Source organism: Bubalus bubalis, chromosome 5 (assembly GCF_019923935.1).
Source record: "Bubalus bubalis isolate 160015118507 breed Murrah chromosome 5, NDDB_SH_1, whole genome shotgun sequence".
NCBI classification, from domain to species: domain Eukaryota; kingdom Metazoa; phylum Chordata; class Mammalia; order Artiodactyla; family Bovidae; genus Bubalus; species Bubalus bubalis.
The window spans coordinates 35376126-35393047 of NC_059161.1; the positions used below are offsets into that span (position 1 = coordinate 35376126).

The 16922-nt window shown below is 46.6% G+C and overlaps 1 protein-coding gene across 3 annotated transcripts in view; it reads left to right on the forward strand.

The window, feature by feature from the left end:
* Window positions 1-16922, forward strand: part of CAMTA1 (calmodulin binding transcription activator 1) — a 987191-nt gene that overhangs the window by 939732 nt on the left and 30537 nt on the right. For all 3 annotated transcript variants that reach the window (XM_044942955.2, XM_044942953.2, XM_044942954.2), the window contains exon 12: window positions 15134-15285. In XM_044942955.2, coding sequence (XP_044798890.1) covers window positions 15134-15285 — 152 coding nt within the window. The remainder of the gene's footprint in view (window positions 1-15133; window positions 15286-16922) is intronic.

The following is a 16922-nucleotide window of genomic DNA, read 5'->3' on the forward strand; positions in this document are numbered from 1 at the left end:
TGGGTTTCACCCCAGGGTCAGGATGATCCCCTGGAGGAGGAAATGGCAACACACTCCAGTTTTCTTGCCTGGAGAATCCCATGGACAGAGGAGCCTGGCAGGCTACAGTCCATGGGGTCACAAAGAGTTGGACATGCCTGAAGCGACTTAGCATGCACACATGCATTGCCTTTATTGCAAGGATGTTGAGGTCTGTTAAATCAGGGACACCCAACACCCCCACCCCGGGCCATGGACCAGCATCAGTCCATGGCCTGTTAGAACCCGACTGCATAGCAGAAGTTGAGCAGTGGGCGAGCGAGCTAAGCTTCCTCTATATTTACAGCTGCTCCCTGTCATTCATGTTACTGCCTGAGCTCCACCTCCTGTCAGATCAGCAGTGGCATTTGATTCTCATAGGAGCTCAAACCCTCCTGGGAGCTGTGCACTCGAGGGATCTAGGTTGTGTACTCCTTCTGAGAATCATCCTCAGACCATCCCTCTACTCCGTCCATGGAAACATTTCTCCCTGGTTCCCAAAAAGTTTGGGGACCACTGCATTATGTCACAGCCTTTCTTACTAGTATCTTCTCTCAGCACTCAGTACCTAGAAGAGCCATGCTGTCCACAGCAATTGACAGTGATCTTGATCTTGCCTCCCTTTTTTGCTTTGTTTGCTAAGTTCAGCCAAATTTGAGGCTCAGAGTTAACCATCTTAGAGGATATTTAGTGTGTATTTTCTGTATAACAGCTTTATGTGAGCTTTCGTTTACTCTTTTCATGAATCTCCATTTTCCCTAATCTCTTGTTAAGCGTAAGTATTTTTATCAGTCATCTCAAAGGGACATACCTGGATCCAGGTTAAGTGAGAGAAGGAGGGAGTTAGAGAGGTTCGGGTAGGGGGGATAGGTGAAGGCAGGGAAGGGAGACCAGGGAAAGGGAAGAAGCAGGGAAGAAAAAGAGAGGGGGGCCATGTCAGGGATTTCTGATGGGTGTGTAGCAGGGTTAGCTCCCACTGCAGTTTGAGTTGGTTATTTACCTTTTATTCCATCATTAACTGCTCCCTGAACCTTTAGACCAGCTATACTCAGAGTGGGATGATTTTTGTTGTTGTTTAGTCGCTATGTTGTGTCCAACTCTTTGCGACCCCATGGACTGTAGCCCACCAGGCTCTACTGTCCATGGGATTTCCCAAGGCAAGACTATGGGAGTGGGCTGCCATGCCCTCCTCCAGGGGATCTTCCCGGACCAGGAATCAAACCCAAGTCTCCTGCATGGCAGGCGGATTCTTTATCACTGAGCCACCAGTGAACCCCTGTAGGATGATGAAAGAAGCCTGATTTGGAGAGGTCCCCAAGAATAGCAAGATGACCCGACAACTGTTGCATCCCCCACCCCCTGGCAAGTTGCATCCCCATTGAGTGAAAAGTGCTATAAGGTTTTAGCTTTTCCCCCTAATCCAAGGGATGTTTGAATAGTGGCCTCAGTAATACACTCATTGAGGCCTCACTCGTTTGGAATTTGTAAAAATTTGAAGATGACTCGAGTCTAGGCATGGAGTGCTGATAGAAGATGTATTGGGTTGGCCAAAAAGTTTGTTTGGGTTTTTCTGTACGTGCTTATGGGAAAACCAAAAAGAACTTCTTAGCCAACCCAGTAATATCAAATAGTATCAGCCCCCCCAAACTCAAAATTTGTGGAAGCGAGTAGCCTGCAGACACAGGAGAGCAGCCCTTGATGTGTTTCTAAGCAGTGAGAAGGGAATGGCAACTCACTCCAGTATTCTCGCCTGGAAAATCCCATGGACAGAAGAGCCTGGCAGGCTACCCCAGTCCATGGGGTCCCAAAGAGTCAGACCAGCTAAGAAACTAACACTTTCACTTACTTTCACTTTTTTTCTGGAGCCAGGACACAAAATGGTCCTCACAGGGATCACAACAATATTGAATAAAGGAGCTTACTGGTTAAAATTTTTCTATGGGTCTGGTGGTTCCCTTGGAGAAGTATTTTATTTTGTAATAAAATGGTTAAAGTGGTATAACTTTGATCTTTAAAACTATTTCTCTATCTGTCAGAAAGACCTATGATAAATTGTAAAACAGTATCTTTAGATCATTTTATCTGTTTTCACCTTTTTAAAAAATACATCCAGTATTTTAAAGCAGTATAGCTATTTCTTTTAAAATAGAGACATTTCAGTCAATTGATTTGAAAAGGACCTCTTCGTCTATATTTATCCCAGAGTTTTACAGAATCTTACGTCATTGTAGGAAAAAAAAAAAGTAGTACACTTTCGAGTTCTCTGTAGAATCCAGAGTTTAAAAAAATGTGTATTTGTGGAACATCTTGGACTTAAACTCTCTCACGAGGTCGCAGGACAGCTTGGGAACATCGGCACCCTACAGTTAGCCCAGGGAGAAAGCTTTGCGGCTCTAAGCAATGTGTGGGGAGTGAGCTGGAAAGAGCGAGAGGCTGCTTTCAACCAGAATCCCGAATGCACGGTGCACGGTGTTTCACTCAGATGCTGAAAATCACCAGAAACTCAGGGCAAACAACATCTCTTGTGATGAGCAGCGTTCTCTAGAAGCACCCAGGACTTTTTAAAAAACAAAACAAAAACAAAAACCTTTGCCCCAAGTACCTTGTAACACTTCTCATTGGCAGAGTTTTCTCTTTTATTGCATACTCGACTTTCCCCCATCGTCTCTGTCCCCCAGCCTTCGTGGAGCAGTGCTGCTCAGGCAAAAGCGTTATCATGTGTCTGGCTCGGTCAGTTTGTTTGTTTCCACGTGCCTGGTCCCCAACCTGTTTGATGGGATTAGGGAAGAGAGAAAGGGAGGAACTGCTTTTTATAACCTGGCTGGAGGAAAGTCACCTGGAAATGATGAATGGAAACAAATATTTTGTCCTACGCAATCTCCTTTGCCTTGTCCTACTCGAAATTCACACTTTCTCTTTTGAACAGAGGAAATTAAGTCCCTTGTTCAGTAAATGTTTATTTGGGGCCGACTATGTGCCAGGCCTCAGGAAGATGAGTGAACAGAGTAAAGGCAGGCGCTGGCCCCATAGAACTGTCAAGGTCGCTCTTCATTGCCCTCTGCTTCCATCAGGATGGGGTTCTGGAAATGAAGGCACACGTCTCGTTTGGTTTCTGTGTCCCTGGTGGCCACTGTGACAACTTGAGTCGTGCTGTTCACCGTTCCACCCCTCGGACCCCGACAGGCACTAGGCAGTGCAGGCCCAGCAGAGGGTATGCACTTGACTTTCAGAGCAGGAGTCTGTTCTGGCCCTGATTCCCCATCCTTCTTCCCTGAGGACTCGGAGTGGTTTTTTTGGCACAGCTGGGCACCCCAGGACAACCTGCTGGCAGTTAATTAATGGATGCTTGCCCCTTGACAATTTCTGTGTGTTTTGTACAAGTTCCCGTCTTGGCAGTTGTGGTTCTTAAATGCAGGATTTTCCTTTACCACCTCATCTGGGCAAGATATTTAAAGTTCAGCACTCACTCACATCCTGACATCTTTTCCCTCTAAAGACCCCATTGGTAATGTTTACTGGGGGCGGGGTGGGGGGGAGGAAGGAAGATGGGAGAGAAAGGATAGTTAGGGAGTTTGGAATCGACATGTCCACACTGCTATATTTAAAATGAATAACCAACAAGGACCTACTGTACAGCACAGGAAACTCTGCTCAGTGTTATGTGGCAGCCTGGATGGGAGGGGAGTTTGGGGGAGAATGGATACATGTATACGTGTGGCTGAGTCGCTCTGCTGTCCACCTGAAGCTATCACAGCATTGTTAATCCGCTCTACTCCAATACAAAATAAAAAGTTAAAAATTTTGCATAGTGCTTACCTCTGAAGTTTAATATAATTTTAAGACATGTATTAGGAAAGAAATATTTTCATATCAGCCTTAATTTTTTAATAAACTGCATTTTATAATTGGAAAAAAATATCCCGTTGGTGTCTGTGGTTTCCTCCATCGCCGCACCCATTTCTGGAATGTGTCAGTCTGTGCGCATCGTGCGTGTAGCGTGTATGGCAGCAGTTGTCATTTTCACTGAAACTGCTGAGGCAGTGGCCTCCAAGTGTGCTGCTTTGGGGGACATTAGCAAGCCTCCTCTTTTGCAGACTTGATGAAGGTAGGTGGCGCGTCTGTCAGAGTTCCCATCTCCTTTGCTCTCACGCTCACTAGCTGCAGTTCTGCGGCCTTGAACTGCAGTTGCTTTGCTGTTTGATTGGCAGTGAGGTTGGCTCCTGTGTAATCCGGGTGCTCGTACACTCTGGATGCTGTGTCATGATCCAGCTGAGCTCCTTGGGTTCCACTGAGCCTTCGTGTGCTTAGAGGATAGAGGCTGGGCCTCTTTGCCCGCTTTGCACTGAAGGATTTCAAAGGAGAAATCCTTGTAGGTTGGCTTTGCGCCCCTCATAAGTTCGTCTCATCGCTCTTCATCAGCTTAAAGGGTTTTTCCCCATCGCACCTGAGACTCTGACTTTGTGAGCAGTGTGAACCATAGACCAGGAAGAAATCCAAATCCCCCATCCCAGCCAATGAAGACGGTCTTAAGAAGGCTTGCTGACGTCCATTACTGGCGTCTTGGTCCATAGAGTTGGGAGTTGTGAAGAAGTGGAGGAAGGCAGTTTTTCCTAAGGCTAAATTTAGCTGTTGCTTTGGAAAATCAGAGTGGTACAGCTTGTGCCTTATCTCCAGGCAGGCCTCACCCTCTCCCCTGCACTTGAACGTCTTCAGCAGCTCTCCTGGGAGGAGCCGCTCTGGGCACTCTGGCCACCCCTCGATTTTGGGAAGGAATTAAGCGACCTCGTGTTTCCCATCCTTCTGAGCTCCCCTGCAAAATGCAGGCAGCTTCCTCGGCAGCAGTTACAGTTCTCTACAGAAATAGCCGGAGTCATGCCTTCTTATGCTTCAGCAGCCCTTACTGCCAGCATGGCCAAGGGCTGGCCACGGAACAGGAGACACGGCCTCTGGTCCCCGGTCCAAATAGCAACCAGAGGGCACATGTGCGCCAGAGCCACAAATAACGTGTTTTAAAATAGCAGATGGTATTTGATGATCGCGCCTTCATTCATTTACCTGCCAAGGCAAAACTTTCTCTCCTGCTCTGGCAGTGAGACCAGCGGTAGCCTGGGTCTAGCAGTTGTCATAGCAAGCTCTCGGGGTTGCAGATGTTATTTGTTTGCTGATTTTCAGGCTGTGCAAATCCATGCCCACTGTTCTCGAAAATATCTCTTTGGTCTCACAGTAAGACTGTCCCGTTTCTCCAACAGCTCAACCTGTTAAGCACTTGTGTAACTACCTAGAGGTAGTCCTTTCATCAAGGTGCGGTGCCAGGTCCCGTGATCCAAGTACTTCACTTCCCTGGGGAAAGTGGGAATACCTGAAGGGTGAGGATCTGTATTGATAACGGGGATCTCAGTGGATAAAGGAAAGTGACATTGCGTGAAATCCCGGCTTGTGTCTATGGAGAAGTCAGGTCTTCTGCGGCTTTTCTGCCAGAGTCTTGCACCAACACACGGCACTTACGTAACTTCCTTACCTGAGCCCCAAGGAGAGGGCAGCCACCCAGGGAAATGCCTAGAGCTTTCTCACGTGCTTGTACAACAACTCCACTGGGCTTCAGTCATTTTCAATGCTCTTTGTCTCCCTGAGAATAAAGGATAAAATGGGCTAGCGTATGTAAAGCCCCCTGGAGCCCACTGTGGAGAGTAGAGGTCATTTGGAGCCCTCATTCCAGAGTTTGGCTGACCTCATCCATTAGTTGGCTTCTGAAGGAGCTTAAATTAGAACATGATATTCCTTCCCGCCAACTGGGTATGCCCACTCTGGATCTGGTACCAAGGGTACAAGACTTGCAGAAAGTTTGCTCTGGAAGAAATGACACATGTGAGAAAGTACCTGTAGGGACTTCCTTGGTGGTCCAGTGGTTAGGCATCTGCCTTGCCATGCAGAGGACACAGGTTCAGTCCCTGGGCCGGGAGGATTCCACATGCCACAGAGCAACTAAGCCTGTTGTGCCACAGCTGCTGGGTCTGAGTGCTGCAGCCGCTGAAGCCCACGAGCCTGGAGTGCATGCTCTGCAATAAGGAAAGCCACCACAGTGAGAAGCCCTTGAACTGCAACTAGAGAGTGGCCCCCGCTTGCCGCAGCTAGAGAAAGACCTAGTGCAGCCGTAAATAGTTTTTAAAATTCTTTAAATTAATTTTAAAAACTAAAATTATTATTTTTTTAAAAACTTAAAAGAGAAAGAAGAATCTACCTTGTAGTTGCTGGGACTTGGGTTCAGTTTCTGGTCGGGTAACTAAGATCACACATGTCCTGGGGCAGTTCAGCCACATGCAGTAATGGAAGATCCCGAGTACCCTACTAAGACCCAATTCAGCCAGGTAAATAAAGAACTACAGGTTCGTCTGCTGAATGCTGTCAGGACACAGAACAGGGCACGGAGGCTTGCTGAGTGGACTAGGAAGTAGGTTCAGAGCCTAACCTGTGCTCAAGTCCCTGTACTGATGCTCATGACCTTGGATAAATAACACATTTTCAGAGCCTCAGCTTCCCCATCTGTAAAAGGGAGAGGAAAATCAGAATTGTTTCCAGGACTAAAAATAAAACCTGTGGAATGTCTAGCCCATGTAGATGCTCAGTGATAGCTACAAATAATAATTCTGAAAGGATGTTTGAGCTACACCCTGAAAAATAAGAAGGTCACCAGGTGGATATGGAGAAAGATGGGCATCGCCCCAGGACCCCAAAGCATATGACATTCCTGGTCGCTTTGGAGACCAATGAGCATGAGAGGACCCCTAAACAATTGCCCGAGGCTGTCGGCAAAGACCCATTTCCTGCCAAACACCTGACATTTAACTTTGTGGGTCACAGGGGAGGGATTCATGTTTTTGTAAAACTAGATTATCTGATATAAAGTCAGAAATTGCTTCATGTTGTATTGCTCAATGTGAAAATCCATTCGGTTCCCAGATTTAAAGTGAGTTGTACAAAATCTGCAGGTGACGGTAGGTGTGGCTGAACCGAGAGCCTTAGTCTGGGTAGTTGTTGGTTCCTGACACAGCCAGTTCCTTTCATTAGATGTCCAAACACTTGGGATTCTTCACTTTGACAGCAGCAAATCACAAACCTAAACTTGGAACACACTGTGGCTATCTAACTTCATGAAGTTTTTGTGTGTGTGTGTGTGTTTAAAACTTTGGTATTGTTTAGAAATTTTAGGTAAATGTTAATTGGTGGTGGTGTAATTGCTAAGTCATGTCTGACTCTTGCGACCCCCTAGACTGTAGCCCACCAGGCCTCTCTGTGCATGGAATTCTCTAGGCAGGTATACTGGAGTGGGTTGCCATTTCCTCCTTTGGGGGATCTTCCTGACCCAGGGATTGAACCCGGGTCTCCTGCATTGCAGGAAGATTCTTTACCATCTGAGCTACCTGGGAAGCCCCAGTAATAATTCAGACTTAAGAGAATCTGACTACTTTTTTAAAAGTTTGCTTTGTTTCATCATCCTCATAGGTAACAATAAGATAGTGATATTTTCATTTTATCGGAGAAGGCAATGGCACCCCATTCCAGTACTCTTGCCTGGAAAATCCCATGGATGGAGGAGCCTGGTGGGCTGCAGGCCATGGGGTCGCTAATAGTCGGACACAACTGAGTGACTTCACTTTCACTTTTCACTTTCATGCATTGGAGGAGGAAATGGCAACCCACTCCAGTGTTCTTGCCTGCAGAATCCCAGGGACGGGGGAGCCTGGTGGGCTGCCATCTATGGGGTCGCACAGAGTCGGACACGACTGAAGCGACTTAGCAGCAGCAGCATTCTCATTTTATGGATGAGAAAACTGAGATGCAAAGTGATCGTAATTTTTCCAAAGTCACACGGTGACAGGATTAAACCTGTAGCCCTTCTCTCTACTCTGGTGTTCTTTCTGCTCTTTCATTGCTGCTTAGTCTAGAAATGCTGCTTCTTCTAAAACAAGCAAACAAAAAAACAGGTCGAACAGGCTTATGAAGAGGCTTGGAATGAATTGTGAGCCAGACTGGTTACAGTGCCATCAGCATCATTTATCTTTCATCTGGGGTACAGGTAGGTGGGTGCACATGTCTTGAATGTAGTGGGAAGGAATTGCTGCATGGCAGTTGAACCGTCTCATCCCCTGAAGCCATCCAAGTAAATAAACTGTTTTAGAGAGAAGCAGGAGACAAAAACACACCTGGGAAGACATCCCACTGAGAGAGGAGAGAGCAATGAAGAGGTAAGGTTTGGTGAGGTTGAGAAAGTAATGCCTGATTAGTTGCAGAAAGCAGGGCAAGGAGGTGTATTTTAAATCATTTTCAAGTGTTGTCAGGTGTGAATTGGCCGTGTGCATGAGAAGATGTGCAGCTGATGCTGTTGGAGCCCGTGTGGAGGGATCCGCCATGATGTATGTGCGTGCGTGCACAGTTGCTTCAGTTGTGTCTGACTCTTTGCGACCCCTTGGACTGTAGCCCGCCAGACTCCTCTGCCCATGGGATTCTCCAGGCAAGAATACTAGAGTGGTTGCCATTTCCTTCTCCAGGGGATCTTCCCAACCCAGGGATCAAACCCACGGCTCCTGCAGAGCAGACAGGTTCTGTACCGTTAAACCACTGGGTACCCCTGCGTGATATACAGGAGGTGACATTTCATGTGTCCACCTTGGGTGGGAACCTGTGTCTCCGCTGGAGCAGGTGGTCCTGGGGCCTTTCTTTAACAAACACTGGGCAGAGAGAGGGTTCATTCTTGTGGAGAGAGGATGGGGTCTTAGAGCAGCAGTCCTCAAGATGTGGTCCCAAACCAGAGCATCGCCTGAGAACTTGCTTCAAATGCAATATCTGGGCTCACCTAAGCCTACCAACACCAAAACCAGCATCAACACCAACACCCAGGGGCATCCCTGGTGACTCAGTGGTAAAGAATGCACCTGCCAATGCAGGAGACACAGGTTCGATCCCTGATGGGGAAAGATCCCACATGCCATGGAGCAACTAAGCCCATGCCCCACAGCTGTTGAGCCTGTGCTCCAGAGCCTGGGAGCCACAACTGTTGAGCCCGTGTTCCACAATTACTGAAGCCCAAGTGGTGCCTTCGAGCCCATGCACCACAAGCAAGAGTACCGGGTCTCCACACCTAGAGAAAAGCCCACGTAACAACAAAGATCCAGCAGAGCCAAAAATAAATAAATGTTTTAGAAACCCAACACCAAAAAATCCTGGGCATTGGGCCCACCAAGAAGCCCTCCAGGTGATTCTGTTGCCTGCTGACACCGAAAACCACTGGGCTGAGCAGAAGCACACACCCCTGGAGGCTCACATGCTCTAGGAAACATGTGCTCTCGGCTTGCTCTCCGTCCAGCCAGGGTCTCCCGAGGGAGCAATCTGATCACTTCACTCAAACTGTCCCAAGGACAGGGGGCTTGCAACCCCTCAGAACTGAATCACCGTTGGCTTTGTTTGAAACATCATGGATGAGACTGGGGCAAACCTCATCAGCCCCCTCCATCCGCACATTGTTCTCTCCTCCCTGCCTCCACACCGCGTTAATTCAACAATTCAGGTGCTTCAGGCTGCAAAAATTATTTGTTGGTCAACAGAGAAAGACAGGGATCTCTTCACTAAGGCATCCCCCAGTACCTGGTACCCAGTCAGTTCAGTTCAGTTCAGTCGCTCAGTCGTGTCTGACTCTTTGCAACCCCATGGACTGCAGCACGCCAGACCTCCCTGTCTGTCACCAACTCATGGAGTTTACTCAAGCTCATGTCCATTGAGTCGGTGATGCCATCCAACCATCTCATCCTCTGTCATCTCCTTCTCCTCCTGCCTTCAATCTTTCCCAGCATCAGGGTCGTTTCCAATGAGTCACTTCTTTACATCAGGTGGCCAAAGTGTTGGAGTTGCAGCTTCGGCATCAGTCCTTCCAATGAATATTCAGGACTGATTTCCTTTAGGATGGACTGGTTGGATCTCCTTGCGGTCCAAGGGACCCTCAAGAGTCTTCTCCAACACCACAGCTCAAAAGCATCAATTCTTCGGCACTCAGATTTCTTTATAGTCCAACTCTCATATACATGCATGACTACTGGAAAAACCATAGCTTTGACTAGACGGACCTTTGCTGGCAAAATAATGTCTCTGCTTTTTAATATGCTGTCTAGGTTGGTCATAACTTTTCTTCCAAGGAGCAAGCTTCTTTTAATTTCATGGTACCCAGTAAGTGCTCCATAAATACTTGCAGATGAATAAGTGGATCTGTAACTAGTTTTTAATCAAAAGTCTTTTGCTTCTAAATAATTATATTACCTTTATCCAGTAATACACAGTTAAGATGTATATGCTTGCTCTTGGAAGGAAAGCTATGACAAACCTAGATAGCATATTAAGGAGAGCTATGACAAACCTAGATAGCATATTAAGAAGCAGAGACATCACTTTGCTGACAGAGGTCCATAGTAGTCATGTATGGATATGAGAGTTGGACCATAAAGAAGGCTGAGTGCTGAAGAATTGATGCTTTCAATTTGTGGTGCTGGAGAAGACTCTTGAGAGTTGCTTGGACTGCAAGGATTTCAAACCAGTCAATACTAAAGGAAATCAACCCTGAATATTCACAGGAAATACTGATGCTGAAGCTCCAATATTTTGGCCACCTGTTGTGAAGAGCCAGCTCATTGGAAAAGATCCTGATGCTGGGAAGGATTGAACTCAGGAGGAGAACAGGGCAACAGAGGATGAGATGGTTGGATGGCATCACTCATGTCCAACTCAGTGGACATGAGTTTGAGCAAACTCTGGGAGACGGTGATGGACAGGGAAGCCTGGCATGCTGCAGTCCGTGGGGTCGCAGAGAGGCAGACACAACTGAATGACTAGCCAACAACAGCAACACAATTAACATGAGAGATAGTTCTGAATTTGCTGAGTATCTTACAATAAAGGTTTAATTAATAAAGCTATAAAACCAAAACTAACATCACATTGTTGCTCTTGACTTGCCAGTCATGGAGAGGTGTAGACCATCATCTTAAGATGATGAAGGAAGTGTGATCTGATTCCTGGTCCACGGGGTACCATGGTCCTGTGCTCCAGGATGCCAGCTCAATTGTTTCGTATTTTAATCATCACCACCTCCCCCATTTGAAGTCAGTAGGCTCAGCGATGCTGTTCTGCATGATACAGTTTTCTTAAGAGGTAAATAACTGCTTCTGAGTGTCTTCACTAAGTGCTTCTTAGAACAGCTTGATAACGTGTGAGAGCTGACCACACAGTCCACTGTGGGGCTGGCACTGGACGCTCAGTCTGGGAGCAGGAGCCAGTGACCCCTGGGGCAGACCGGGCGCTGGTGACTTAGTGTTTTTTCCCTCGACCTTAATATATTTTTTTTTCAAAATTTAAACTCTTTATTTTTACTGGGTTTTAGCTGATTAACAGTGTTGTGATAGTTTCAGGTGAACAGGGAAGGGATTCAGCATACATGTGTCCATTCTCCCCCAAACTGTGCTATACAATAGGTTCTTGTTGGTTATCCATTTTGAATATAGCAGTGTGTGCATGACCATCCCAAACTCCCTAACTATCCCTTCCCTCCAGCAACCGTAAGTTCGTATTTTTCTAGTCTGCAGGTCTTTCTGTTTTGTAAGTAAGTTCATTTGTATAATTTCTTTTTAGGTTCCACATATAAGAGATGTATGATATTTCTCCTTCTTTGTCTGACTTACTTCACTCAGTATGATATTCTCTAGGTCCATCCATGTTGCTCCAAATGGCATTACTTCATTCTTTTTAATGGCTGAGTAAAATATTCCGTTGTATATGTGTACCACGTCTTCTTTATGCATTCCTCTGTTGATGGACATTTAGTTTGCTTCCATGTCTTGGTTATTGACATTGGAAATGGCGGTGCAGCGAACACTGGAGTGCATGTATCCTTTTGAATCATGTTTTTCCCTGGGCCCGAGCCCAGGAGTGGGATTGCAGGGTCATTCGGTTTTGACAGGCAGCTGCATTGGCAGGGGCTTGGACGGGGGATGGGCTGGGGGCGCAAACCAGGGCCGCCTGCTCTGTCGCCAGTGCAGCTGAAACAGAACCACCTCGACAGGCAGAGCACAGCCACGTGGCGTGCCCTGTGCCCTTCTCCCTGTTGGCATGACTTGGCATGTTAATCTTGGCCACCATGCTCCAGACCAGTGCAAACCAAGCTCCAAAAGAAGCGAAAAGATTCTAAACACATACTCAAGAGACACAGATTTGCAGGCTGGCAGAAGAAACCATCAAGATGTTTAAGCTGGTTCAGCAGTCTGCATGAGGCTCTCTGCATGCGTTCAGAGTTGGGTGGTTATCTGGCTGGCAGGATCAGGAGGAAGCAAGGAGAGTTTAAAAACATACCTGAAGGATAGTTGCTGTTCCACTTGAGTTCACTGTCTTTTAAAAGGTAAAATTCTTTGTCTTCTGTTGGCTTCAGATGGAGGAGTGCTGCATTCTGCAAAATTCCCATTTTCTAGTGGAGAGGTGGAGAAGGCAATGGCACCCCACCCAGTACTCTTGCCTGGAAAATCCCATGGATGGGGGAGCCTGGTAGGCTGCAGTCCATGGGGTCGCTAAGAGTCAGGCACGACTGAGCGACTTCACTTTCACTTTTCACATTCATGCATTGGAGAAGGAAATGGCAACCCACTCCAGTGTTCTTGCCTGGAGAATCCCAGGGATGGCAGAGCCTGGTGGGCTTCCGTCTATGGGGTCGCACAGAGTCGGACATGACTGAAGCAACTTAGCAGCAGCAGCAGTGGAGAGGGCACAGAGAAAGGGTTCTGGGACCAACTTGGAAGTTTCCCATCAGTGATCCCAGGATGACGAGCCATGTCCGGTACATCACAAGCAGATATTCATTCAGGGTTGAGCCCCTATCTGTGACCATGCCACTGAGATACTTAGAGGGGTCTCAGAGTTTGTCATTCTGTATGAAACTGGGGGGAAAGATGTCACCTTTCTCTTTTAAAGAGGAAGGCTTTTCCTTTGGTGGTGGTCCTGGAAATAGCTTACTAAGAAAATAATACGATTCTAGCAAAGCAGTCTTCCTCGTCCTGCTTCTGTGGTTTAGGAAAGTGAAATCAATTTGACATTCAGTATTGAAAACTTGCCCCTGAAACAGGTGCTTACTACCTTTTGACTTTGAGAAAAAAGTTCTGTTCCCTGGGGTAAGATCAGCTAACTCTTGTGCGTCTTCTCTTCCCATGACTTTCCCTTCCTGATTTTAGCACCTGGTGGCCAAGCTCTGAATCATGGAGACCAACAGATAAAGTGTCTTCTCATGCCTCAGTCAGCTTCCCAGGTGGCTTAGTAGTAAAGAACCCACCTGCCAATGCAGGAGACCTAGGAGACATGGGTTCGACCCCTGGGTTGGGAAGAGCCCCTGGAGTAGAAGATGGCAACCCACTCCAGTATTCTTGCCTGGGAAATCCCTTGAGCAGAGGAACCTGGCAGGCTACAGTCCGTGGGGTCGCAGAGTCAGATGCTATTTGCACGCGTGAATGCCTTAGTATCTTGATCTGTAAGATGAGGCCAGCAGACCCGACTCACCTGACGGTCATGAGGGTTCATGGGTTAACGTTTGTGAAGTTGCTTCATGGGTGAGTAGTGCACGGAGTGTTCCCTTGCCTGTTTTTTGTTGTGCTGGGTCTTTGCTGCTGCGGGGCTTTTCTCTAGTTGCGGTGTGCAGGCTTCTCACTGCTGTGTCTTCTCTTGTGGTGGAGCACGGGCTCCTGGACTCGTGGGTTTCAGTGGTCGCAGTACTCGGGTTCAGTTGTCGTGGTGCACAGGCTTAGTTGCGGAGCAGTACTGTTTACTCCCTAGTGTCAGGACTTATAATCTGGATGACAAGGGAGGCTGATAAAATATTTCTTCTCCAGGGTACTCCTTTTCTTGATTCAGATGGCTGTGTTTTGAAAATAGTGCCTTCACAGCAGGTTGATCAATTTCCCAAGATATTTTATTCCCTTACCATAAGATGATGCTGATGGCTGGCACCCTTGTCTGGGACTTAACCATGTCCTGAGCATTTACAAATCTGTTAATTCGCTAAATTCTCTCAGCAACCCTCTGAGATAAGGACTGTTACTATGCCCATTTAAGAGTTAAGGAAACTGAGGAGTTTATATAGAGTTATATATCGAGTTATATAACTATTATACGGCACAGCCAGTGTTCTAACTGTTTCCTGTCTGGTCCTTCCTCACCTCTCCAACTTCATCTTCTGCTGTCCTTTCGGGTGTGGTCTAGGTGGGAGGCTTCTTCTCCTTGAACATTCTGCCTCAGGGCTTTGCAGAGCTCTTACCTCACTCCAGCTGTCATATATGTGTGTGTGTTTGCAGCTAGAGCCTGGATCAGAAAATAATTTTTTTTTCAGTTTTTGGGTATAACTGATATACCTTTTATATATATATATGTAACTATATGTGTGTGGGTTTGTGTATATTCTTCTTTCTCACAGTGATCTCTTGCTTTCTTATTTTTAAATGAACTTGAACTTTTATTATTTAATTTAATTTATTTATTTGGCTGTGTTGGGTCCTTGCTGCGGCACAAGGGATCTTAATTGCGCCATGAGGGATATTTCAGTGCAATGCAGGGGCTCTCTAGCTGTGGCATACAGGCTCAGTTGATCCACAGCATATGGGATCTTAGTTCCTGATCAGGGATTGAACCAGCATCCCCTGCATTGCCAGGCAAATCCTTAACCACTGGACCACCAGGGAAGTCCCAATGATTGCTTTCTTTCACCGATTTAAATTGTGTTCATTTGTTTGCTCTAGGGGCCTGTCCACCAGATCTCCCTTCAGGGTTTCCACTGGGGAATTTGACAAAGAAATGGGGTCCCAGAACCTGAAACCACGACCTTGACAGAAAGGGTTTTTCTGTTCCTTTCATTGAGAACTTGGGCTGCAGTCACGGCTACGGTCTTGTGTGAGGTGTCGGGGTCATCACCAGCCTGGACAAACCCAGGTGATCTGGTTGAGTGGGTGATCGTCTTGGATGCCCATCCTACAGGCTGGACTGGGCCACGGATTAATGCCCATTCTTCCGAAACACAGCCTTACCCTTCCATGTTCTGCCCTAGATAACCAGTTCAGGATGTCCATCCTGGAGCGGCTGGAGCAGATGGAGAGGAGGATGGCAGAGATGACCGGGTCCCAGCAGCACAAGCAGGGGAGTGGAGGAGGCAGCAGCGGAGGGGGCACAGGGAGCGGCAACGGAGGGAGCCAAGCCCAGGTACGAGTCCTTGAGGGCCATCGCCTTCCTGACATTTCAGGTTTCACCGAGGAGTGTGGCAGTCGATCACAAGTCTCTTCTCTTCCACTGGTGTGCTTCCTGGCTGAGGCAAAAGGCAGGGCGGGGGGCTTTGTAGTCCTTGTGCTTCTGAGTATTTAAGTCTGTTCGACAGGGAAGAAGCCCTGGACTGTGGGCCTTCTCAGTCGTTCACCTCCCTAAGCCTTAAATCACCTGCGGATCTCAGAAGTCACTGCAGTTACCTGCCAGCAGGAGGGAGGGCATCCAGTGACAAGACAGAGCCCAGGCGATGACTCAGATCTTCTGGGCTCAGAGTCCAGTTAGAACCTATTTTGTATCTTGTGTCCTATCTCTATCTTAAGTATAAATAGAAACCGTAATTGAATTCAGTAATTCATAAGACTTGTATAAACTCCGGGAGTTCGATCGGAAAAGGGCCCAGAGAAACTGGGCCCTTTTCAGTAGAGAACAATAGAACACCATTATACATTCTGTCATTGTCCAGATGCTTTTTCAGCAATTCCGTGGCGGGTGAATTAGTGTCGTCGGGTACAGGGAAATCACCAAATACTAGAGTCCCAGGAGTCTTGAGAGTTTTATATCAATTTCTTGTAGGAGCTTCATTTTGGGAAAGTTTCCTAGGTAGACATTTTTTTTTTCCCCAGGAGACTCTAGAATAAAGGTAGAGGGATGGATGGTGTTTATCACCTTCCTTGCTGAGCCATTACCTAAAAGTCTCAGATAATTCTCCCTCTTTCCCTTCAAGATGATGATTTTCCCTGAACAATCACATTTGTAAGTAAACATTTTGAGTTTTATGAGACTTGTAAATATCAAGTGTTAGTAATATTTTTAGTAATAGATGAAAACAAAGCATAAGGTACCACCACCCTCCCAAAAATATCAACCTTTTTTGGAAAATTTTCTTATTTCTCACCTGTCTTTGGAAATCAATGGACAAGGAAAGACTTGGCACAAAGTAAAATATTAAGGCTTCTTGTCCACCTGATACAACTGTTTTATAAAAAGTAGTAAACATTGTTTACTGTGTGTCTCATTGCTAAAATAAGAGTTCCACAAAGCCCTTTTTCTTTCACTGACAAAGGCTACAGAAAGGGACTGGAGTGTAATGTCCATTGTATAGCTCAGCTGTTTGGCCCCTGGCCTGTTATCTGATCCCGTATTAACTGCTACTGAATACTCTTTCATCAGTTTACGTTGGCGTCAAGGAATATGTGTCCACTTTATGTGATAGAGATGTAGCTGGTCTTGTTAATGCAAAAAAAAAAAATTCCTTTTGTTCCTTACCTGGTGACTTCTATGTGTCCCGAATGCATCTTCTTGGTGTATACAGAGCAGCCCTGCCTGGGTCTTTCAAGTCAAGGCCATTCTGCAGCAGGTCAGGGTTGCCTGACTACATGCCTATAACATGTCATGACATTTCTAGTGAGGGTGACATTATAGCCATTTTTTAGGTGTTTAAAAATTTTTTACAGGCATTTGTTTTTCAGATTAAAAAAAAAAACAGTGAGGAACAACAGTATTTCATGGGGTTCGTTACTGGACAAAATAACTTAAAATAATAACCAGAGACAGGACCTCCCTGGTCCAATGGTTAA